Source organism: Bufo gargarizans, chromosome 1 (assembly GCF_014858855.1).
Source record: "Bufo gargarizans isolate SCDJY-AF-19 chromosome 1, ASM1485885v1, whole genome shotgun sequence".
NCBI lineage: Eukaryota > Metazoa > Chordata > Amphibia > Anura > Bufonidae > Bufo > Bufo gargarizans.
Window position 1 is genome coordinate 220,489,762 of NC_058080.1, and position 26,310 is coordinate 220,516,071.

Consider the following 26,310-nt stretch of genomic DNA (forward strand, 5'->3'; position numbering starts at 1 on the left):
TGTGGAGGTGAATCCATAGAAACACAGAATGTATCGGCAGATAAGAACCATTTGGCTCATCTAGTCTGCCCAATATACTGAATCCTATGAATAGCCCCTGGCCCTATCTTATATGAAGGATGGCCTTATGCCTATCCCATGCATGCTTCAACTCCTCCACTGTATTTGCAGCTACCACTTCTGCAGGAAGGCTATTCCATGCATCCACTACTCTCTCAGTAAAGTAATACTTCCTGATATTACTTTTAGACCTTTGCCCCTCTAATTTAAAACTATGTCCTCTTAAACTGCACCTCGTTAAGGTGAGAAAGATTTAGGGGGATTTATCTTCCTCCTATTCTTTGCTTTTGGTGTAAAAAAAAAAAGTCACAAAACCCTGATTTTTTTGAATTTTTAAACACCGCTGTGGCTATATAATCACAACTGGCATTTTTAGGTCACCTTCACCAGTTTCCGAAAAGGAGGCATGGGTGGGGACATAGACACCAGCACATCATCATTTACACTAGAAACAGGGCTAAATGATGACTGGAATCTATACCAGCCACAGGCTGAGCAGATTTCATTCAGGCGCATAGACATTTATGGCCTTAGGGGGACATTTATCATTTGCGGTTGTTTTTGTGTCAGTTTTGAGCCTGGCTTTGCTTTGTGTGCCGGCACCAAATGTCTGGAATGATGCACATTATTTATATATCTGATGTGAGTGCAATGTGGTTTACACCCTACATGTGGCAAAGTAGACCAGGCGGTTGCCTGGCGCAGGTTGCGATTTTCTTTTGCGACTTTCCATGCTCCAGGACTAATTTCACTTTTAGCCCTTAAATACAGACCACTTTGAAAAGTGTCAAAGAACACCAAATGTCGCAGAAAACGGTGCAGATACCCTGACATTACTTTTTTAAGCCACAAAACGGACATATCTGATTTGATAAATGTTTCCTTTAAAGGCTATTACATACAGTGATACGGCACGCGATTATTGGGAGAGGGGCGTTCGTCCTGACAATCGCCTGCTCGTCAGTGCAGGAGACCGCTGCTATTACATGCAGGGATCTCCTCCACAGTATAGGAAGGAACTATCGCTAATGCCATTGCTTGTTCCCACATAGACTAGTTGTTTGCCGGCAGCAGATCGCGATTAGATAGCACAATCTGCTGCTGGTAAACGCTCGTTTATAAACCAGTTTAGGCTACTTTCACACTAGCGTTCGGGCGGATCCGTTCTGAACGGATCCGCCCATAATAATGCAGACGGAGGCTCCGTTCAGAACGGATCCGTCTGCATTATATTAGCTAAAAAAAGCTAAGTGTGAAAATAGCCTGGGACGGATCCGTCCAGACTTTCAATGTAAAGTCAATGGGGGACGGATCCGCTTGAAGATTGAGCCACATTGTGGCATCTTCAAACGGATCCGTCCCCATTGACTTACATTGTAAGTCTGGACGGATCCGCACGCCTCCGCACGGCCAGGCGGACACCCGAACGCTGCAAGCAGCGTTCAGCTGTCCGCCTGTCCGTGCGGAGGCGAGCGGAGCGGAGGCTGAACGCCGCCAGACTGATGCAGTCTGAGCGGATCCGCCTCCATTCAGACTGCATCAGGGCTGGACGGCTGCGTTCGGGTCCGCTCGTGAGCTCCTTCAAACGGAGCTCACGAACGGAAACCCGAACGCTAGTGTGAAAGTAGCCTTAAAAATCTGAATTGTCGAGCGTGCGTTCGGCTGCAGTATTACACTCCAGATTATCGCTACTACGAACGCTCATTAGCCATGATCTGGCAGACAATCTGCCTGTCTAATACAGCCATCAGTGTCTATAGATAGATAGATATGATATAGATAGATAGATATGAACAAAGCAAACTCCACGGCACTTCCAAAAACAATTGTGCGTTTTTTCACCAAATAGCAGCGACGTTTCGGTCTGCTCAATGGAACTTTTCTCAAGCAGTGAGAAAGGTTCCATTGAGCAGACCGAAACGTCACTGCTATTTGGTGAATAAACGCACAATTGTTTTTGGAAGTGCCGTGGAGTTTGCTTTGTTCATATCGTTTGGTTGGTGGATCGCCTCTACAGCCACTGGCACTCCATTTTACTTTCTTACTGCTGCGCTGCCTTCCCTTTTTCTGTTTTTCTGTGTGTTAGACAGATAGATAGATAGATAGATAGATAGATAGATCGTTTCTGAATATCTATTGACCTATAAGCCTACATTCAAAGAGGTATAGCACCTATACTTCTCTATATTGACTGATGCTTTTTCTTGTTTTAGATTATAGATAGATGATACATAGATAGGGAGATAGGCTGACATAGCTATGAGACAGATGGATAGACAGTCATGGATATGAGCTAGATTAAATAGATAAATATGAAACACATGATAGATAGATAGATAGATAGATAGATAGATAGATAGATAGATACTGTGGCAGTGGAGCTGCCAGAAGGCCATTCAAGTGGTGTATCTCACCCAGAACAAGCTGGGGGAGAACAAGAAAGGCTGGGAAAATAGGGTTTTCCCACTGTCTGCAGCAGCTAGGCTGGTAATGAGGTTAACTAGCAGCCAGCTGAGGAGCCCGAATAAATCAGGGCTGAGCTCCTCAATCAGGGCTCTCCCAGTCTGGAAAGGAGCAGGCTGTGTCAAGGCCTGTGGGAGCCGGGACCCTCTGACCCTGTGTGGGGGTAAGCACTGTGATGTGTTTTGAGGAGCTGGGTGGTAGATCCAGATCCCGCTAGAGATGGAAAAAACTGTTTAGTCAGTGGCCAGACGGCTGAGGTTTATGTTTTGGTTGCTGTTTTTGTGTTGATGTGTTAAAAAATAAAAGCATCGTTTGGACTTCAACCTGGTGTCCGTGGCGAAGTCTGTGAGAATGACCCCCAGATAAGAGACGACCCCTTAGGATAGATAGATAGATAGATAGATAGATTCTGAACATCTATTGACCTATGAGCCTACAGTCAAAAAGGGACAGCACCTATACTTCTCTATATTGACAGTGCTGCTTTTTCCTGTTTTAGATGATTAGATAGAATAGCCAGAGATAGATATAGATAGATAATGATAATAGATTAGATATATAGATAATAGATGATAGATAGATTAGGTAAATAAATAGATCTATGTGATATATGTGATACGCTAATGCACGGTGTTTATTGCCTGTTTTCGTCAGCATTGCAATCGTTGGAATCTGCAGTTTCCTTGCCCGTCAGAGGCTCACACCAGAAACGACAGTGTTTGCAGAACTCTCTTCTCTGCAATGCAGCAGTAGAAGGCGTTGATCCCGGCAGTCATTTATGGGCTCTGTATCTATACTGAACGGTATCGCCTTTGCTGTTCTAGTAACAGTTGCAGTAATGTATGGCATGACGCATCAATAAGACAGTATCTTTTATAATGCATCTTGTATAGTGTATATGATCGTAAGTGGCTTTAGTACATGTCTGTACTCTAAGAAAAGCTTCTGAATATCAGACGATGCTGGCATATGACATAACATCTTCTATTGTAACCACTATAAAGTCATTTGTCCAGACAGAATCAATCTAGACTGATGGGGGCTTCTGTGCTGATAGACTGTAGGCTGCAGTCTGCTTCCCAAGGTCAGGCATTGTGTAGAATGGGGTGCTCACATTCACACACTGTGGAACTTCACTTTCATGTGTCCTCCAGCACATATTGTATTCATTATGTCTCCAAATCCTCCAAAGCCACTGCTAGGTGCTTTATAATGTAACTGGAACACGGGTGCACCTTCCAAGAGGTGAAGTGAGCACTTTGATCTGTATTTGGGACATTTCAGACCAAGTTCTCTACCATAAAAAAAAACGTTTTCCCTAAATGAAGTATATTACAAAAATGTTTCCTGTCACTGTCCCTATACATTAGCAAAAACAAAACAGAAAATGTGGCAGTTACACTTTAAAGGGACACTGACAGGGCCAATAAGCATATTGACGTATATATATGTGACTAAAGGTCTTATAATGGGTATTACAATCATATAAGTATCCCCCCTGTCCACATTATACAAACAGTAAACTTTAAGTTTTATAACCTGCTCCAAGGTCTGCAATCTGCCCAAGGGGCGGCGTTTCACCTCTCTTGCGCCCAGCCAGCCTCCCCAACTGCCGATTTGAAGCGCCGCCCAGCTCATGAATATTCAGTTTGCTGGGCGGCTTCTGCGGTCCCCGCTCTGAAGCGCTGCGCTTAACAGTGCCCGGCGCATGCGCCGGATCTTGTGAAGTCCGGTACAGTAAGCGCCGCCCAGCTCATCAATATTCACTTCGCTGGGGCGGCGCTTACTGTCCCTGACTTCACAAGATCCGGCGCATGCGCAGGGCACTGTTAAGCAAAGCGCTTCAGAGCGGGGACCGCAGAAGCCGCCCAGCAAACTGAATATTCATGAGCTGGGCGGCGCTTCAAATCGGCAGTTGGGGAGGCTGGCTGGGCGCAAGAGAAGGGAAACGCCGCCCCTTGGGCAGATTGCAGACCTTGGAGCAGGTTATAAAACTTAAAGTTTACTGTTTGTATAATGTGGACAGGGGGGATACTTATATGATTGTAATACGCATTATAAGACCTGTAGTCACATATATAGACCTCAATATGCTTATTGGCCCTGTCAGTGTCCCTTTAAGTTTATTGTATTTCTTCCCTGCTCTTTATCATTTAATACATTCATATAAATTATATGATCAGTATATTTAAAGGGGTATTCTATAGAAAAAAAGTGTGCATTCTGTAAAAAAATATATAAATCACAGAACTTATACTGATTCCTTCAGTCCTGTGCCACTGCCATTCTTACAGTGCCAGTGTCCTCACTGTGCTGCACTTCCTGCTGAGGCGGCCATTGCTGAGCGGCCTTCACAGCCACTTCCTGCTGGAGCAGGAAGTGGAGCACAATGGGGACCCAGGCACTGTAAGAATGGCAGTGGTAGCAGATAGGTAAGTATGAGCTCTGTTATTTTTTTACAGCATGTGATGCCCAGGGAACGCTTTATTTTGCCCTGGGATAACCATTTAACATAGTTGACCATGGTGTACACAAACAATTGGTGTTCCCTGCTAAAAATAAACCAGACAAATCTGATACCAGTTTTCTCTGAGTCAATCAAGTTACAAAATCTTCATAAAGGCTTGTTCACATCTGCGTTGGAAGCTCATTTCAGGGCTTCCATTGCAGATTCCATCAATAAGACCGGACAAGAACATTCTGCATGCAGGACTTTTTTGTCCGATAAAAGAAAGAGGATCCTGAATGGAAACTGAACTGACTACAGTGTAGTCAATGAAGTCTGTTCAGCTCAGTTATGTGCCGAATCCGGCACTTCCGTTTATTTTCATTGCTCTGCACCTTTAACAATTTATAGATCAATTACCAATTATAGAGTAATTTGGTAATACAAATCAAGACATTGACCAACTCTCCCCTACTCTTCACTTCTCTCCTCCGTTATTCATCATTCTAGCCCTTATCAGTGATTACTAAGGGTGGGTTCATTTTTTTCCCATCCGTTAAACGTACACAAAAAAAGTGTATGTTAAACGGATGCCTGGGACTGATGTCATACAGTGGCATCCGTTCACCATAGAGTTCCATTGTAAAAAATAAAATGTATGGTTTTTTTACAGGCCTACACAAGAACGTGTTATGCTGCATTTTTGTATCCTTTTTTTTCTAACGTCAAACGGAGACAAAAAACGTGATGTGAACTCTCCCTAACTCGAAATCATGTGTCTGAATGGACACTCCCATTTCCTGTCAATAGTATGTTTTTACTACAGTAAGCAATGACGCCAGCATCCAGAAGCCAAACATATCCTTCATTACACCACAACAGGTGTACAGTAATCAGTGACGTTTTAACCCTTGGTTACAGTCACGTCTTTATCAAGCTTGAAAAAGGCCCAACTGTAATCATGGGTCGAAACGTCGCTAATTACTGTATACCTGTTATGGCGCAATAAAGGATATTTTTGGATTCTGGATGATGTTATTTAACTGGAAGATTATTTTTTAAGGAGCCTGGTCCTGTCTTGCTTTCTATTCTTTGTTTTATATCCGATATGCTCACTCTCTTTCATCTGGCATACCTCTTTTTCACAGTAAATTCAGACCAATCATTTTCACTGCATTGAAAAGTTATATACATTAATGCAATAATAAAAAAATACACAACAATAGTATACTTAAATACGCATGCAACATAGCAAGGAAGAATGTATTATAAGAATACCTCTGTCGTCCTATTCACCATCATCTGAAGTAGCATAATTTGGAAAAAGAGCACATATTAGTTGAACTTTATAGCTTATAACATTCAATATATTTACTACAGACAATAGATGTGGGAAGTGCTGTTAAAGCGACCCTCTGGTTCAAGAGAAAAAAACTGTTATTGGGGAACAAACAAAACACATGGTGACCTCATTTTAATTTTTTCAGCTACAGATCTGCCACTTCCCAGGCTCCAGCTCTATCATCCAAGATAGCCACACCACTTCTCAGACTACCTAATGCATACCATGCAGTCATTAGTCCAAAACAATTCCTGCTTGTGCATCGGTAGACCAAGATACTTCCTGCTTGTGCATCGATAGACCAAGATACTTCCTGTTTGTCCATCGGTAGACCAAGACACTTCCTGCTTGTGCGTCGGCAGACCAAGATACTTCCTGCTTGTGCGTCGGCAGACCAAGATACTTCCTGCTTGTGCAGTCCTGCTCTTGAATTGGCTGGCTAATCCAAGGGCAGCAGAAAGTGTCTTGGACTGCCAAACACACAATGGAGCAGATTTAACATAAATATATGCCACTTTTGTGGCATGAACGTGCAGTTTGCAACTTGCCACTTTCTCAAAAAGGGGCTGTGGCGAGGGCGGGGAGGGGCATGGCCCGTGGCCCTATTACATTTTTCTGGCGTAGAAGAACATTGAAGTCTACACCAGCCAAGAACGGGCATACATTTCTGAGGGATGCTGCGCCTAATTTATTACATAGCATACAGTTCAGACCAAAAGTTTGGACACACCTTCTCATCCAAAGAGTTTTCTTTATTTTCATGACTATCAAAATTGTAGATTCACACTGAAGGCATCAAAACTATGAATTAACACACGTGGAATTATATACTTATCAAAAAAGTATGAAACAACTGAAAATATGTCATATTCTAGGTTCTTCAAAGTAGCCACCTTTTGCTTTGATTACTGCTTTGCACACTCTTGGCATTCTATTGATGAGCTTCAAGGGGTAGTCACCTGAAATGGTTTTCACTTCACAGGTGTGCCCTGTCAGGTTTAATAAGTGGGATTTCTTGCCTTAGAAATGGGGTTGGGACCATCAGTTGCGTTGTGGAGAAGTCAGGTGGATACACAGCTGATAGTCCTACTGAATAGACTATTAGAATTTGTATTATGGCAAGAAAAAAGAAGCTAAGTAAAGAAAAACGAGTGGCCATCATTACTTTAAGAAATGAAAGTCAGTCCGAAAAATTGGGAAAACTTTGAAAGTGTCCCCAAGTGCAGTCACAAAAACCATCAAGCGCTACAAAGAAACTGGTTCACATGCGGACCGCCCCAGGAAAGGAAGACCAAGAGTCACCTCTGCTGTGGAGGATAAGTTCATCCGAGTCACCAGCCTCAGAAATCGCAGGTTAACAGCAGCTCAGATTAGAGACCAGGTCAATGCCACACAGAGTTCTAGCAGCAGACACATCTCTAGAACAACTGTTAAGAGGAGACTGTGTGAATCAGGCCTTCATGGTAGAATATCTGCTAGGAAACCACTGCTAAGGACAGGCAACAAGCAGAAGAGACTTGTTTGGGCTAAAGAACACAAGGAATGGACATTAGACCAGTGGAAATCTGTGCTTTGGTCTGATGAGTCCAAATTTGAGATCTTTGGTTCCAACCCCCATGTCTTTGTGCGACGCAGAAAAGGTGAACGGATGGACTCTACATGCCTGGTTTCCACCGTGAAGCATGTAGGAGGAGGTGTGGTGGTGCTTTGTTGGTGACACTGTTGGGGATTTATTCAAAATTGAAGGCATACTGAACCAGCATGGCTACCACAGCATCTTGCAGCGGCATGCTATTCCATCCGGTTTGCGTTTAGTTGGACCATCATTTATTTTTCAACAGGACAATGACCCCAAACACACCTCCAGGCTGTGTAAGGGCTATTTGACCATGAAGGAGAGTGATGGGGTGCTGCGCCAGATGACCTGGCCTCCACAGTCACCGGACCTGAACCCAATCAAGATGGTTTGGGGTGAGCTGGACCGCAGAGTGAAGGCAAAAGGGCCAACAAGTGCTAAGCATCTCTGGGAACTCCTTCAAGACTGTTGGAAGACCAATTTTCAGGTGACTACCTCTTGAAGCTCATCAAGAGAATGCCAAGTGTGTGCAAAGCAGTAATCAAAGCAAAAGGTGGCTACTTTGAAGAACCTAGAATATCACATATTTTCAGTTGTTTCACACTTCTTTGTTATGTATATAATTCCACATGTGTTAATTCATAGTTTTGATGCCTTCAGTGTGAATCTACAATTTTCATAGTCATGAAAATAAAGAAAACTCTTTGAATGAGAAGGTGTGTCCAAACTTTTGGTCTGTACTGTACGTATCATCATAAATCAGGCACAGGATCCAGCAGTATGCCTGGTTATCATAGCCTGACGTACTTAGTCTGAGAAGTGGTGTGGCCATCTACAGCTGGGGAATTGGAAGATGTGCAGCTGAAAAGATGAAAAGGAGGTTAGCACGCAAGTATTCTGTTTGCTCCCCAGTAAATGTAAATATGTTTTCTTGAACTAGAGGGTTGCTTTAATACTCTCTTATTGTAACACTATTTTTCTTACTGTAATAATATTACTCTGTATTACACAGTATGTTCCTAACCTCAAAGACTGGACACACTGTTCCATCAAGATGATCTATCCCCTAACAAAATATAAATTATCAACCTAGGACCTGGCTATTTCTTTGGCACTGCTATCTGTGTCATTGGATCAGCTAAACAATCATTCAAATTGACAGGACAAAAGTATCCAGGGCAGTATGGTAGATGCAGAAGAGAAATCCACTCCACTGATAATGGTAATCTTATAAAAATCTGACATTAGATAACTGTTACAAATGGAAAAGCAGGAGATATACTGGTAGTGTCTCTCCTGCATTTCAAACTGGCAACATTCTGTTAAATCCTAATGTGAAACATGCTTAATTTAAATTAGCCTCTTGTAATATATATATGATAGGATTAGTCTCTTATAATATATGATAGGACCTGTAACCACACATGCCTCATAAACAGCCTTCCAACAGTCCACAAAAATGTCTACATACAGTGCAGTCTTTATACCCTTGCTTCATATTTCTCTTGATCATCTTTGAGATATTTCTACATCTTGATTGGAGCCCTTTGTCACGGTGGGCTTCTCCGTGATGTGTGTTGCCGTGTAGGCTGGCTGCACGTACCCTTGCGTACTGGTTGCAGGTTTCTGTGTAGGCTGGTTGCTAAGGGCTGCATGCTGGCTGCGGTGTCTAGTGTGAACCTGCCCATGTACATGTGTACCCCTTTGACTTGTATCTGTATTTCTGTTCCTGTATTCTGGTTCCGCGTTCCTGGTTGCCAAGGGCAATGCCCAATTCTGTATCCGTGTATGCTGGTTGCCAGGGGCAATGTCCGGTTATGTTCCTGTGTGTCTTGGCTGTCTGAGCTCTGGTGCTGACGGGTGTTAACTTCTCTGTTTGCTGTGCCTGGGTGTGGCTTCCCAGGTGCTTTGTTACCCAGCTATTTAGTCCTGTGAGCTGTGGTTCTGGGGGGTAAGTCTTTGTCAGTCTGTCCACTCTGTGGCTGCTAGGTGTAGCACCCCTCTCTGTTTCTGGGGGTTTTCCATCGACCCTTTTGCGTGGTGTCGCCTGGTTTTGCATCAAGTGTCTGTGCTCCGGGTTCTGTCTTGTTATGTGTTATGCCATGTTCTGATCTGTTCTTGCCCTGTCTTATGTATTATGTTATTTGTTTGCTGTTTTCGCCTAGCAGAGCGTATCTGCGTCTAAACGCCTAGCAGTGTGTAACTGCGTCCGTTATCGGTTTCTACCCTGTATGTTTGTTTCATGTTTCATCAGAAAAGGGGTTCCGGGCTTCCCCGGAGAGGGAATCTCTAACCTGTATGTACCTCTGGTTCTGTTTGTGTGTCCCGCTGTAGGTTTCATCAGCCTGTTCCTGGCAAGTAGGGGCCAAGCATTCCGGGACCTTCTTGGAGGTGCGAGCAGTGAGCCCTCGGCCCAGTCATCCCCACCATCCGGGGCTCTGTGAAGTACAGGGCTCACTGGCTCCACCCTCTGGGTTTTGCTGTGGTCCTCCGGTACTCTTGGTCCTGTGGTATCGTTACCACTTCTGTTTACCTGCTTTTCGGTCATGTCTGTTCTGTCTTTCCTGTGACCTGCTCGTTGTACGTCCCAGAGGTCTGCCTTGGACCCCCGGCACGTGACACCCTTCTGTGACATAATTTGGAAAGATGCACCCTGTCTGTATAAGATCTCACAGCCGCCAATGCACATCAGAACAAAAACCAAGCCATGAGGAGGAAAGAACTGTCTGTAGAGCTCAAACACATGATTATGCCGCAACAGATCTGGGGAAGGGTAAAAATAAATTCTGCTACACTGAAAGTTCCCAAGAGAACAGCAGCCTTAATAATTCTTAAATGGAAGACATTTGGAATGCTTCCTAGAGGACACTTTCTAGAGCTGTCCACCACCCCACTAAAATAATCAGGGTAAAAGGGCCTTGGTAAGAGAGGTGACCAAGAACCCAATGGTCTCTCTGAATGAGCTTCAAAGATCCTGTGTGCAGATGAAAGAATCTTCCAAAAGGGCTTTATGGCACAGTGGGTAGAAAGAAGCCCTTCCTAGAAAAAAAAATGCATCAAAGTTTGCAAAAAAGCACCTAAAGGATAGTCAGACTATGAGAAATAAGATTTTCTGGTCTGGTGAAACCAAGATTGAACTTTTTGGACTCAGTTCTAAGCATCATATTTTAAGGAAACAAGGCACTGCCCAATACCATCCCTACAGTGAAGCATGGTGGTGGCAGCATCATGCTGTGGGGGTGTTTTTCAGCAACTGGGACAGGGAGACTGGTCAGAGTTGAGGGAAAAGTACAGCGTGCTCTGGAATTTAGACTGAGCTGAAAATGTACTTTCCAACAAGACAGTGACCCTAACACAGGAGTGGTTTAGGGCAGTGTTTCCCAACCAGTGTGCCTCTAGCTGTTGCAAAACTACAACTCCCAGCATGCCCGGACAGCATTTGGCTGTGTGGGCATGCTGGGAGTTGTAGTTTTGTAACAGCTGGAGGCACACTGGTTGGGAAACACTGGTTTAGGGGCAACTCTGTGAATGTCCTTGAGTGGTCCAGCCAGATCACTGACTTGAACCGAATCAAATAAGTCTGGAGAGAGCTGTCCACGAATTGTCTCCATCCAACCAGACAGAGCTTGAGAGGATCTGCAGATGAGTATGGCTGAGCATTCCCAAATCCAGGTGTGAAAACCTTGTGGTATCATACTCTGCCAAAGGTGCTTCAACTAAGTATTGAGTAAAGGGTCTGAATACTTGCAAGATTTTAGTTTTTCATTTATAATAAATTGGCAAGGATTTCGAAAATTCTGTTTTCATTTTGTCATTATAGGGGGATTGAGTCCAGAATGATGGGGAAAATCAGAACTTAAAAAAAAAAAATTTTGCACAAGACCACAACATATAAAAAAAAAGTGAAAAGGTCTGAAGACTTTCCGAATGCACTGTACAATAACCCATGGCATCATTTTAATAGCATTTGTTGCTTGTCAAGTATAGAATTTCATCTAATGAATTTGTTTAATAGTCACATCTTACCTTTGATTGCACATCAGCATTATGGTCATTCTGAAGTAAGAGGGCTGCAGACTTTGTGTCATCCTTCCTGGCTGCAATATGCAGAGCTGGCAGTCTAACCTTCCCTTTTGTATCATTCTCCAAAAGAATAGCAACCACCATGTTATGTCCTTGCTGCAGAGCAACAGCCAGTGGAGTGAAGCCATCCTGGCAAGAAGCACAGATAACATCCGCATTTTATAGCAATGAATTATTACAGTCATTAATGGTAATACAACAAGATTGAAGCATTCTGCATTCTATAACTGTCAGCAAAATCTTTATAGGCAATTTATATACAGAAATAGGAACAAAAGAGAATATTTAAAGAAGCTGGACAGTTTTAGTAGGAATTCGGACAACACTCAGGTCGTGCCTGCAATAAAGAATAGACCACTACTTAGCTAGCAGATCCCACATTGCTGCTCGAGTTCTCACAGCCAGACTGCGGCTGCAGTGGTGACGTCACGTTGACAACATGTGAGTGCTGTGGCCAAATCACTGGCCTCAAGCAGTGCACTGCTGAGATCACTGACTGGCTGCAGTGGTCATGTATTGTTGACGTGACATCACTGCTGCAGCCAGGTCAACAGAGCCCGACCGAATGGAGTAGCGACATGGGATCTGCTCAGTAATGGTAAGTAATGGTGTACTTTTTATTTTAGTCGCACCTCAAGTGTTGTCCAGTTCCTCCTGAAACCAGACAACTCCTTTAAAGGTTAGGGCCTCCTTCAGAGCCATTTTTTATATATTATTAATTTTATTTTATTTTGGGCTAACACATGTTTATAATGGATTTTTAGTATCAACTGTACTTTGGCTTCTGCAGTATCTATGTTTTACAGTATATAGCAGCTGCAGAAAGCTGTTCAGTGGGAGATCATCAAAATGTTCCCACTTTACAATACATTTGAGGCTACTCTTCATGCTGGTTGAAATCGGGATTTTTAATTTACATCTATTAAATATTGATATGGGTACACTTCACGAGGAATGTCATATGGTAGCTCTCATGAATGAAATCAGCAATTGGCAACATATAGGTGGCAAGAATGACTTACCTCTGTGGCTGTGCTCTGATTGGCCCCATTTTCAAGTAAATATTTCACAACTTCAAGATGGTTTTCTTGGGCAGCCATGTACAGAGGGGTAAATCCATTCTGTAAGTAAGGTGAACGCAACATTAAATTTCTATTTCTTTAACCATATTTTATTACATCAATTTCAGACATTCGATTCTGTCAATCTACTGAGATGGCAGAAGGCATCAATACTTTATTTTATTTACTTACTTACTTACATTCTAACACTGATTTGGAGACGTGATGCTCAATCTGTCCAGATACATAAGTTCAGCAATCTTGATCACCAATTTAGGCATGACTCACTACCCAACATACCCAATATTAAAAGGATATACAAATTAGTTGATTTACTGAGTTTCCCTGTAATAATTATCTGTAATAATCACTGTATCCGTGCCTGCAGTCTTTGGGGCATCTTGGATTAGCCCGGTGACAGCATAAAGGAAGAATTTATAGTAGACAAAGCTGTTCTCTGATCTGTGCTGTTCTGCACTGTGACCATGCTAAGCAATGTCAGAATACTGTAGGCTGTAGTGTCAAATATCTGTTAAATGCCGCTATACACACACTTGTCCCGCTGCAAGAGCTCAAAAATCTTCATTCAAGTCTTGCCAGCTCTGTTTTTTCTAACCAAGCACCTGCCTATATGCCACTGAAACAAGATACGAACCTCCATGAGCAGCCTGTCTGAACCTCACTCTGTGTGAATACTGTAAGGCAATCTTGCTGCAATCTAAGAGCACAAATATTTTGATGGGATCAGATTCATTGTCACCAATATCATTCATGTGTAGAAAGGATGGAAAGTGGTTTCATCTTGCTTCAGTCTATAAAATACACTTCCACTCTGACATTCCCTAGTGAAGCACACCCGACTGTTACATCAGTGATAACCTACAGTATGTAGTCATTGCAGAGTAGTGGATGTATTCAGAGTTTCTTCCCCAAAAGTAAAACATCTGGAAATACAAGCCCCTGGAGTGTCCTCTTGTATGAAAACTTTTGAAGAGGTTCTTTATTTTTCACTTAGACCTGTCCAAAAATACCAGTGAGGACCCTTGACCAGGGATATTAGTCAAAAAGCAGAGCAGAGAAGTTGAGAATCCCCCAGGTAATTCAGCCACAATCATATACTGCCAGGGTAATACTGGCATACTGCTTACCGCCCTCATAAGACCACCATGGAGAACCAAAATGATATGCAGCATCCAAATACTATTCCCTTAAAAAGGACCGATCACCTTTCCTGAAATGTCTGTTTCCATTTCATCCACCATGACGGCCCACATTGAGATTGACCCTTGACCTCTGTAGGGGCAGGAACACATAGAGAGTTTAAGAACCCCCCACCCCTCCACCTCCTCAGTGCTTTCCTGCCCCTACAGGGGCCAACACGTGGAGAGTTCCTCCTTCATGGAGGATGAAATAGCCTTATCTCTCTTACAGGTTCTCCAGCTGGCCTCCCGCGGCAGGGGCCAAGGCTGGCCAGCTAGGAGCATCGAGGACCCTCGTCTTGGCTTATGCCGAGGCCTGTGGTCCTCCCCATACCTTCGGACTTCCTTCCCTCCTTGTGGAAGCAGTTGAAGGTGCCGGCTTCTCAGCGCGCGCGGCGCTCGGCGTCCTTTCCTTCTGGAGGACCGAGCTCTGGCGTCCGGCAGGGGGAGCAGGTGCGACGCATGGAGCGTCTCTATGGGCGGGCCGGGCGACGCACGCCTCTCTTAGTAGGCTAGTGCGGCGCAGGCCTACGCCGTCATGCAGGGCGCAGCTAGATGACGTCAGACGCCGGGAATTTTAAAAAAAGAAGACCGCGGTTCCTTTCAGCACCTCACCTGTTACACCGCGATGTCTGAGACACCTGCTCCCCGCCAGGAAGGTCCTGATCCTTCTGCCTCCAGCACCGTGAGTCCCCTTCTGGGGGGTGTATATTTCAGTTTTTTGTAAGCCTGAATTACTAATGCTGGGTTATCTGGTTGCTTCCTTCTGCAGGGCAGCAAGGAGTTAAAATCTAAAACAAAACCCTTAAAATGCTGTGCTTGTTCCAAGCGTCTCCCCGAAAATTATAAAAAGAGACTAAGCAAACCTTGCACTTCGGAGATTTGGAAAGAGGAGCAACCAGATATACTCTCGGAGATGAAGTCCTTTATTTCTGACGAGATTAAGTCCTCTTTAGCCTCCTTATCTACCCCTTCCAGCAACCCCATCCCTTCTAAGAAGCGCAAAATATCCGTTATTTCTTCTTCTGAGGGTGAAGAGGTTGAAGTGGCCTCTGCCTCGTCCAGACAATTTCCTAATGAGGAACCCTTGTCGGACTGAGAGATTCTGGAGGAGGATAAAAGATACTTTTTTTCCGCTAATGGAATGGAAGAGCTGCTCCGAGCAGTCAGGTCCACTATGGGCATTGAAGATATTCCTAAACCCCGTACGGTTCAGGATGAAATGTTTGGGGGCCTTAGAGCTAGGTCTCCTATTGTTTTCCCCATCAATGAAAATATAAAGGAAATGATATTAGAGGAATGGTCAGATCCAGAAAAGAGACTTGGCGTTCCTAAAGAATTCAGGAATAGGCTCTGCTTTGACCCGTCTGAAAGTAAAATATATAACCAAACGCCTAAGGTCGATTTGCAGGTATCCAAGGTAGCAAAAAAGACCGCCCTACCCTTTGAGGATTCCTCTCAGCTAGGTGATCCTATGGATAGAAAGGCAGATGGCCTCCTTAAGAAATCCTGGGAAGCGGCGATGTTTGGGGTAAAAACTAATATTTCCGCTACATCCGTTGCCAGAGCAATGTATATATGGCTTGGAGAACTGGACGAACATCTGAAAAACAAGACTCCAAGAGAAGAGATCAGGGAATCTCTCCCCCTTCTCCGCTCCGCCACGGCATTTTTGGCCGATGCGTCTGCAGAGTCCATCAGATTTTCCGCCAAGGATGCTGCCCTTTCTAATGCTGCCCGTCGGGCTTTATGGATGAAAGCCTGGTCTGGAGACAAGGCATCCAAGGCCAAGCTTTGTTCTATCCCCTTTTCAGGGGAATTTGTCTTCGGCCCCACTCTGGATAAAATCCTAGAGGGCGCAGCAGACAAGAAGAAGGGTTTTCCAGAGGACAAAGAACCAAAAAAGAAGCCCTTTCGGCAGTACCAACCCCAGCAGAGATCCTACAGGGGGAAAGGGAAGTCAGGCCGATGGAGTTATCCAAAAGGGGGAAGAGGAAGAGGCTTTATCCTCAATCCCCAGAATAGGCAACCTAAGCAGCAATGACGCCAGGGTAGGGGGGCGACTGATGGGTTTTCTATCCTCCTGGAGTCAGGTAACTTCAAATCCCTGGGTGCTAAATATAATCTCCCAGGGTTACAGGATAGAGTTCACATCAGTCCCCCCAAGAAGATACTGCATTACACCTCAGAGCAGATCAGATCTCCCGAAAATCTGGCAGGGCGTCCAAGACCTCTTAGAGCTAGGGGTAATTCGAAAGGTTCCTATCCCAGAGGAAAGGAGAGGATTCTATTCCAGTCTTTTTTTAGTAAAAAAACCAGACCAATCCTTTCGCACGATAATAAACTTAAAACCCCTAAACAGGTCTATCTTATACAGGAGGTTCAGGATGGAGACCATCCCATCCACAATCCCTCTGATTCCAAAAGGGGCATTCATGTCGTCAATCGATCTGAAGGACGCTTACTACCACGTCCCCATCCATCATCTTTCCCAAAAGTATCTAAGATTCGCTCTAAGCGGTCCAGACAGGTCTATACATCACTTCCAATATGTCGCCCTCCCTTTCGGTATCTCCTCGGCCCCCAGGGTCTTCACAAAGATCGTAGTAGAGATGGTGGCCTGCCTTCGTCAGGAAGGAATCACAATTATTCCTTATCTCGACGACTTTTTAATTCTGGGCAAGACAGAATCCGAGAACCTTCTGGCGACCCAGAGATTCTCGGAACTCTTAAAGAGCCTCGGATGGATTATAAATATAAAAAAATCCACCCTAACCCCGTCCATGAGAATAAAGTTCCTGGGTGTGGAATTAGATTCGTCCCGGCTGATGACCTTCCTCCCTCAGGACAAAGCTACTGCACTGACAGAGAAAGTCAGAACATTCCAGAAGTCTCGCAACTGCTCCATCAGAAAGGCCATGAGTCTCCTAGGAAGCCTAACCGCCTGCATCCCCTCGGTGGCTTGGTGCCAAAGCCACACAAGAATAATCCAAAATTGGATCCTAACTATCTGGGACGGAAGACAGTTAAGTCTAGACAGGGTCTTTCGGATCCCTCAGTCTGTAAAAACAGATTTGGATTGGTGGAAAGTAAAAAGAAGACTGCTAGGAGGCCTTCAGTGGCGGAATCATCCCGTCATTCAGGTAATCACGGACGCAAGCCTCGGAGGCTGGGGAGCAAAGATAGGAGATCATCTTCTACAGGGTACCTGGCCCGCCGAGATAAGAGACAGATCCTCCAACTACCGAGAGCTTTACGCAGTCCTGGAAGCATTATTAAAAGGAGAGTGCCTTCTAAAAGGGCGACATCTAAGAGTAATGTCAGACAACACTACAACGGTGGCCTATCTGCGTCACCAGGGGGGAACAAGATCACGGCCTCTTGGCGAGATAGCAAAAAGAATTTTCTCCTGGGCAGAAGTAAACACTTTATCTCTGTCCGCCATCCACCTAAGGGGCTGCGAAAACACAGTAGCAGACTTTCTGAGCAGAGAGATAGTAGACCCAGGAGAATGGTCTCTGAACAGGAATATCTTCCAAAAAATCTCAGAAAGATGGGGCTGTCCAGAGGTAGACCTATTCGCCACCAGAAAAAATGCGCAGGTAGACTGTTTTTGCTCCCTAAACCCAGGAGACAATCCATGGGCAATCGATGCTCTATCAATACAATGGAATTGGAGACTAGCCTACGCCTTTCCCCCAATACCACTACTACCTCGGATCGTCCAGAAGCTCCTAGAGGAACCGACTACTCTCATCCTGATAGCCCCTCTATGGCCAAAGAGAAGTTGGTTCTCCACTCTAAGACAGCTATCGCTGGAGGATCCGTGGGAGATTCCCTTCCAGAGGGACATTCTAGTCCAGGGCCCTCTTCTTCATCCAGACCCAGGCATGTTCAGGCTGTCAGCCTGGATCCTGAGAGCGAGACACTAAGAAGCAGAGGACTTTCGGAAAAGGTGATACGTACTCTGAGGGCAAGTAGGAAAAAGGTGACCTCCTCCATCTACCTCAAGATCTGGAAGAAATACTGTTCCTGGTTAGGAGTTGAGCGCCCAGACACCACCTCTCCTCCCATCAACAGAATTTTGGACTTTCTACAGTGCGGCCTTGAGTTAGGCCTTAGACCTAGTACTTTGAAGGTCCGAATTTCTGCCCTAAGCTCCTTCTATGACTGTAGCCTGGCCAACCACAGATGGATCAGGAGGTTCTTCAGAGCGGTTGCAAGGTTGAGACCCTCCCTGAGATCCAGAACTCCGACCTGGGATCTTAACACCGTACTAGAGGGCTTAACAAAACCTCCATTTGTACCTTCGTCGGAGATCTCTTTAAAACACCTTTCCCTTAAGACTGCCTTTCTCATCGCCATCACCTCAGCCAGACGCATCGGGGAGATCCAGGCTTTATCGTGTAGAGAGCCCTACCTCCAAATTAACAAGGATCACATCCGTCTAACTCTCGACCCAGGCTTTCTCCCTAAAGTAGTCTCTTCTTTCCATCTAGAGCAGGAGATCTTCCTACCCTCTATCCCTAGGTCCGATCATGCAGGGTCTAGTGATAGGTTACATCTCCTGGACGTTAGGGACATAGTTATCCGTTACCTGGATTCTACCAGAGATTTTAGGGTGGATGACAATCTCCTTATTCAGTTTTCAGGGAAGAATAAAGGAAAGAAGTTAGCCAGGTCTTCCATAGCTAGATGGATCAAATCCACTATTGAATGTTGCTACAAGATCCAGAACAAACCCAGTCCTGGTAATGTTAAAGCCCATTCTACTAGGGCCACGTCCTCTTCTTGGGCCGAGAAAGGAGGGGTCTCGCTGGACCAGATCTGTAAAGCCGCAACCTGGTCTAGCACTAATACTTTTGTAAGACACTATCGTCTTAATCTTCCGGACGCAAATGAAGCTCTTTTCGGCCGGAAGGTTCTACAGGCGATATCCCCACCCATTTAGTTATCTGATATGTCTCAATGTGGGCCGTCATGGTGGATGAAATGGAAAAACCGCAATTAGACTTACCGGTAATTCCGTTTCCTTGAATCCACCATGACGGCCCATACTATTCCCCTTCCCAAAAAAAAAAAAAAAAAAATATAAAATAAAAAATATATATAAAATATATAAAAAAAAAAAAAAAAAAAAAGATTTTTGGTATTTATGTTGCATATACATGCAGGAGTTTAAGGGTATGGATCAATATCCTTTTACTTTTGTTCCACCTTTTCGGGTAATTGTAAAGCACTGAGGAGGTGGAGGGGTGGGGGGTGCTTAAACTCTCTGTGTTCCTGCCCCTACAGAGGTCAAGGGTCAATCTCAATGTGGGCCGTCATGGTGGATTCAAGGAAACGGAATTACTGGTAAGTCTAATTGCGGTTTTTCAGTAACTTCCCGATGCAATAATGATTCTGGAACATTCTTTCATATGACTCTATGTTGTTTTGTTCCTCAGTTATTGCTACTAAAAGCTTACTAATGAATCTGAAACTGGGTATCGCCAGAGTATGAGCGTTCATATGAGCAGCCATGACAGGAAAGTGTCTGACTGTCCGGGTACCCCCCACAGGTAACACCCAGTTCCAAATTCATTAATAAACTTCTAGCAGCAATAACTAAAGAACAGAACAACATACAGTTATATGAAAGGGTGCTCCAAAATAAATATTAAACGGGGGGGGGGGGGGGGATGAATTTGTGAAGCAGACAGGAGAGGTGTCAGGACCTCTTTAAAGAGCTGCCACATAATACTGCAATTCAGTTCTTAAATAAGACCACCACTTGCTCACTAAATAATGCTGGGTGGTTTTAGTTCACTCCTGGGCCTCCCATGCATCCCTCAAGAACAGGGGCGTTACTACCATAGCGGCAGACCATGCGACTGCTATGGGGCCCAGGGCAAGAGGGGGCCCAGTCTTAATTGGGATTATCTCCTCTTCTACGGGAGGTGAAAACTTGGTCAGGACACTACTCTCTAAATCTAAAGGAACAACTTTTAGAAAATGAGGCAATGCAAAAATGGCCCCAAGGGTCATTGAAAAGGGTTTAGGCAGAAACCCTTCTGTCCTGTGTGGGGGGCCTGGTTTGATTCTTGCTATGGGACCCTTACTTCTCAATGTACGCCACTGCTTAAGCAGCATTTTTCTGCTTTTAAAGAGGACCTTTCACTACAATAAAAAAATCTAAACTAAGCATACAGAGATGGAGAGCTGCGCCCAGGGATCCCCCTGCACTTACTATTATCCCTGGGCGCCGCTCCGTTCTCCCAGTATAGGCTCCGGTATCTTCAGATTTTTGGCTCAACTGGGAGGAGCCTGCCGGCGTCTCCTTCTCCCAGGCTGTAGCGCTCGCTATTCGAAGCGCTCAGCTCATAACCTCCGAGTTTTTTTTTTTTCTTTCGGCCGGCAGGCTCCTCCCAGTTGAGCCGAAAATCTGAAGATACCGGAGCCTATACCGGGAGAATGGAGCGGCGCCCAGGTATAACAGTAAGTGCAGGGAGGTCCCTGGGTGCCGCTCTCCATGTCTGTATGCTTAGTTTAGATTTTTTATTGCAGTAAAAGGTCCTCTTTAAGTCAGTGCTGTATTCTTTTTAGCGTACAGTTTGAATAAAAAATTGCTGATTTCACCGTAACCATGGTCTCATTACATATGACGTTGAACCATAAAATAGGGCAAATCCCAAATTTCTACCAAATAATTTTTTGTAATAAATACTGAATGAGATGATTGCTTCTAACCTGCATGGAAATGTTAGCGAGAACGAGGATTAGGGGGAATGTGATACAGGAAGTATGCAATGGTGACAGTGAATGTAACCTTTTTGGGAAAACCACTTTATACAATATATATTTTAATATTATAGAACCTAGACATTTCAGGTCTTTAGAAAACAAATCTTGCTTCTATGTATGACAAATTGTTAGAAAAATGATTATAATGTATTGTAAGAATATAGGAAATGTTTTTTCAGTTTTACTTTTTGCAATTAGATTATGCCATAACGAGTAACTCTATCATTCAGTCATATAATGTTCCACTTCACTGCTGCGGTCAGAAAAACAGACCCGGAGCGGAGTACAGAGTGGTGCCATGGAAATGGGGAGGGTTTCGGGATGGTGAGTATATGTTTTTTTATTATTATTATTAATGTCCCTGCCAATCAAAAAAAAACATCTTGGACAACCACTTTATAGTAAAGTTTATGTCCCAAGACATTGGGCAGTGAACATGTGAGGCATAGTAGCACTAAGAGAGAAAAGTATAACATACAAGTGGGACCTTATCAGTGAGAAAATCACTTGGTAGCAAAGAAACACCAACCACCAGACTCCATGAAGATAGTAAAAGAGTCTGTAATCTAAGATTAATCAAGGAGAAAATAGAGTAGCACAGACATGTACTATGATTACAACTGTGTAAGATGGCAAATGGAAAATCTGGAAAAGACCTTCAAGTGTCAAAATGTTTTGTTGGCTTAGAAAATTACTTAGAAAAGCTACAGATTCCTAAATGGGACAAAAAGGATCGCAAACCTAAGCAGGAAAACCTGGAACGGAATCTATTCTCACCACTAGGTCACGGAGCGATCTCTTGAGAAACTAAGCGGGAAGCCACCAACTGCGACCTTCTGACCCCAGGCACAACAGGGTCAGCGATAGGTCGTTACACCCTCGTGACAGAAGTTTTCGGGATTGCAATTTCTTGATATACAACATGGAGAAAAAAGAAATGCCATATAAGAAAATGAATATATTGCCTGTGCTGGTACCAGGCATAACTAGAAAACAAGACAAGTGATATTAGACAAAGATCTGAACAAGAAGAAGCTGGAGGTCTTAAAAAATGCTGAAGAAATATTCTGGAACCAGTTATGTGAATTAATGGTGCCCCAAATCAAGAATATGTAAATTATCCCTGCTGAAATGTTAGCTCACTAGAATGTGCTAAGACTGGCCTGAATGACAAGGTAAAATGATCCTGCTTACTGCCAAAATGTTTCGGAAATACATGAAATGGTGTGAGACTAGAAGCGGGTGGCATATACAGGAAGAAATAAAAAGTCATAGGCAAGGAACAGAGCCCCAAAAAAGCAAAAAGACAGTCAAACAGGATAAATGTGGTATCACTAAAGATAAGTGAGACTGTAACCGGGGAGAAAATGATAAAGAAAAGACGATAAAAGGGACCCCACTGGGTAGGGAAGCAATGTATCAATATTTTATATATATATTAATATCATTTTAATATTGAAGGGGTTGTCTCATGCACATAATCACTGTTTATATACCCTAGGTGGGTATATGTACATCCAAACAGAGGGTCCCCTGTATGAGACCCCCCCCCCCTTCTTCTCCACAGGCCAAACTGGAGAGCATCTTAGTGTGAGCGGCTCCTGTCTTAATATACGGTACATAGACGGCCATGGACATAGACTATATGTGACTTGCTGGTGGATGTGCTAGAGAACACATTGAACATTTCCTAGCACAGAAAGCAATTATATATGTTGTCTAGTTTTCTCTGCCAAACACTCCAGCTATTTGACTAACACAAACTGAGTGTTCCTTTGGAATATGTCTAAGAGGGGGAATGCACGGCATATGCAGCTGTGTTCACATGTACTGGCAGGAGCGCTCTACCCTGCCATGCAGAGATGGAATTACCAGTCACTAAGTGCTCGTAACCAATACAAACAATCCTTGTGACATGTTGGGAACAATGCTAAAAATGCTTCATGCTAATATGACATCTAATGAATGAAATGATAGAGCAGCTGAATATGCATCAAGATGTATCTGACATAACTACCCTCACTGGCATCTTATCGTAGAACCAAGGAGTGAGAGAAAAAACACGTCATGCCCATATTACTAAGGAAAATCAAGTGAAGACTTAAATGATCAGTAATTAAGAATTTGATGGAATTCTTTTGTTGTAATGTAGGGATGGTCTAACTCTATAACTTAGGTTTCTTGTAATGCTCTGTGTTTTCCTATGTTTAATGGGTCCGCAGTCCTCATTGTGCAGACCAGAATAGGATATGTTCTATAATTTGTGGATAACACACGGATCACATCAGATGTCAATGGGTCTGCAAAAAAATGCAGAACACACATGGACAGTATCTGTATTTTAAGGATCTGTGATTTTTGGAAAATACACAAGGTTGTGTGCATGAGGCCTAAACAACATCCATGTGTATCATTATAATACCTGTGTACCAGTATCCATTCATTCTCCTTTCCCCTCCCACATAGCAGTGTGTGCCATATTCTTAAAAAACTTCTGTCAGCATGATGAACCATATTAAACCAGGCATATTGCCTGGTAGGGTTGCTCATGCTGATTAAAACAATACCTAATATATTCTTTTGTCAGTATGTTGAACCGCTGTAGAGATATCTCCGTTTTTATTGATAGGCACATGAGTTAGAGCACCAAGGGGCTGGCCAGAGACCTTGGAGCACCACTTTTGTAATGCACCTGTGCTCTGCAACCCCCCCTCCCCTTGATTGACAGGTCTAGACATTTTGTTTAGCCCTGTACTCTTGTGTCTGCTCCGAGTCAATGCAGTAAATCGGTAATTGCGCAGTGGATCTGATGCTGCTTCCTGAGGTCATCAGATTCACAGTACAAGCACCGAGTCACTGGGTCAACTCGGTGCTTGCCCAATGGACCTGCTGCTACTTCAGGGGAGCTGCTGCAGCTTCACTGCGCAAGTGGCAAGTTACTGCACAGACTTGGCATTGGTATGAGAATACAGGGATAGACAAGATGTGTAGCACTGTCTCTCAAGGGGTGGAGGGAGTGTGCAGAGAACAGGGGCATTACAAAAGCGGTGCTCCAAGGGTCTGGCTGGCCCCTTGGTGCTTGAACTTGTTCATTTGCAAAATGATAAAAACAGAGATATCTTTGCAGCAGGACAACATACTGAGAAAAGAAAGGTATCGTTTTAATCAGCTTGATCAACCCTACCAGGCAATATGCTTGGTTCAATAGGGTAGATTATGAGGACAGAGGCTCTGTAATAAACTGCACATAATAAATGATACATGTCCACATCGCTCACTGTGATCCCATTGGCAGAAGATTGTACTGTGTCCTCTAATACACTATAGAACATTACTGGCTATGTTCCACATTAATCCAGTGTAAATCCCCTGTGGCTAGGTTATCCATCACATTATGAAGACTTCTCCACTGCTAAATAACTGGTGGTCGTGATTGTGTTTATTTTAAACTGTAAATCCAGCAATGACAATCATTTTAATCCAGCTCATGCTGCACACTAAAAATATAGGAAGCCTTGCCAATGCCTGCTTTAGTGGCTTACATAATGTCGAGAGCATTTTAGGTGAAAAAGACTCAATTCTCATCTCACCCTGATCTGCACATGAATAGGGTGCATTCACATCACGGTTTAGCTTTCTGTTCTTCTGATCCGTCAGAAGAGAGAGGAAAAAATAACAGGATCCTGTAAAAAAAACTGATCCTGTTGCATCAGTTGTCATCCGTTTGAGCCATTTCCGCCTGAGATCTGTTTTTTAGACGGGAAAAAAAGTCCTGCATGCAGTACTTTTGTTTCCATCTAAAAAAACGGATCTCAGACGGAAATGGCTCAAACTGATGCAATAGGATCCATTTTTTTTGTTTTCTCTCTCTCTTCTTCTGACGGAACAGAAGAACGGAAAGCTAAACGGTGATGTGAATGCACCCTAACCAGACAATACAGGGAGTGCAGAATTATTAGGCAAATGAGTATTTTGACCACATCATCCTCTTTATGCATGTCGTCTTACTCCAAGCTGTATAGGCTCGAAAGCCTACTACCAATTAAGCATATTAGGTGATGTGCATCTCTGTACTGAGAAGGGGTGTGGTCTAATGACATCAACACCCTATATCAGGTGTGCATAATTATTAGGCAACTTCCTTACCTTTGGCAAAATGGGTCAAAAGAAGGACTTGACAGGCTCAGAAAAGTCAAAAATAGTGAGATATCTTGCAGAGGGATGCAGCACTCTTAAAATTGCAAAGCTTCTGAAGCGTGATCATCGAACAATCAAGCGTTTCATTCAAAATAGTCAACAGGGTCGCAAGAAGCGTGTGGAAAAACCAAGGCGCAAAATAACTGCCCATGAACTGCGAAAAGTCAAGCGTGCAGCTGCCAAGATGCCACTTGCCACCAGTTTGGCCATATTTCAGAGCTGCAACATCACTGGAGTGCCCAAAAGCACAAGGTGTGCAATACTCAGAGACATGGCCAAGGTAAGAAAGGCTGAAAGACGACCACCACTGAACAAGACACACAAGCTGAAGCGTCAAGACTGGGCCAAGAAATATCTCAAGACTGATTTTCTAAGGTTTTATGGACTGATGAACTGAGAGTGAGTCTGGATGGGCCCGTGGCTGGATTGGTAAAGGGCAGAGAGCTCCAGTCCGATTCAGACGCCAGCAAGGTGGAGGTGGAGTACTGGTTTGGGCCGGTATCATCAAAGATGAGCTTGTGGGGCCTTTTCGGGTTGAGGATGGAGTCAAGCTCAACTCCCAGTCCTACTGCCAGTTTCTGGAAGACACCTTCTTCAAGCAGTGGTACAGGAAGAAGTCTGCATCCTTCAAGAAAAACATGATTTTCATGCAGGACAATGCTCCATCACACGCGTCCAAGTACTCCACAACGTGGCTGGCAAGAAAGGGTATAAAAGAAGAAAATCTAATGACATGGCCTCCTTGTTCACCTGATCTGAACCCCATTGAGAACCTGTGGTCCATCATCAAATGTGAGATTTACAAGGAGGGAAAACAGTACACCTCTCTGAACAGTGTCTGGGAGGCTGTGGTTGCTGCTGCACGCAATGTTGATGGTGAACAGATCAAAACACTGACAGAATCCATGGATGGCAGGCTTTTGAGTGTCCTTGCAAAGAAAGGTGGCTATATTGGTCACTGATTTGTTTTTGTTTTTGAATGTCAGAAATGTATATTTGTGAATGTTGAGATGTTATATTGGTTTCACTGGTAAAAATAAATAATTGAAATGGGTATATATTTGTTTTTTGTTAAGTTGCCTAATAATTATGCACAGTAA

At 43.9% G+C, this 26,310-nt stretch overlaps 1 protein-coding gene across 50 annotated transcripts in view; it reads right to left on the minus strand.

Moving 5' to 3' along the window:
* The window catches only part of ANK2 (ankyrin 2), a 524,175-nt gene that overhangs the window by 128,573 nt on the left and 369,292 nt on the right, over positions 1 to 26,310 (minus strand). For 41 of the 50 annotated variants that reach the window (XM_044301490.1, XM_044301541.1, XM_044301518.1 and 38 more), the window contains exons 5-7: positions 12,993 to 13,091; positions 11,914 to 12,099; positions 6,248 to 6,271 (exon numbers count right to left, since the gene is read on the minus strand). In XM_044301490.1, the coding sequence (XP_044157425.1) occupies positions 6,248 to 6,271; positions 11,914 to 12,099; positions 12,993 to 13,091 (309 nt within the window). The remainder of the gene's footprint in view (positions 1 to 6,247; positions 6,272 to 11,913; positions 12,100 to 12,992; positions 13,092 to 26,310) is intronic. The other 9 variants (XM_044301512.1, XM_044301701.1, XM_044301443.1 and 6 more) reach the window with 1 other exon arrangement.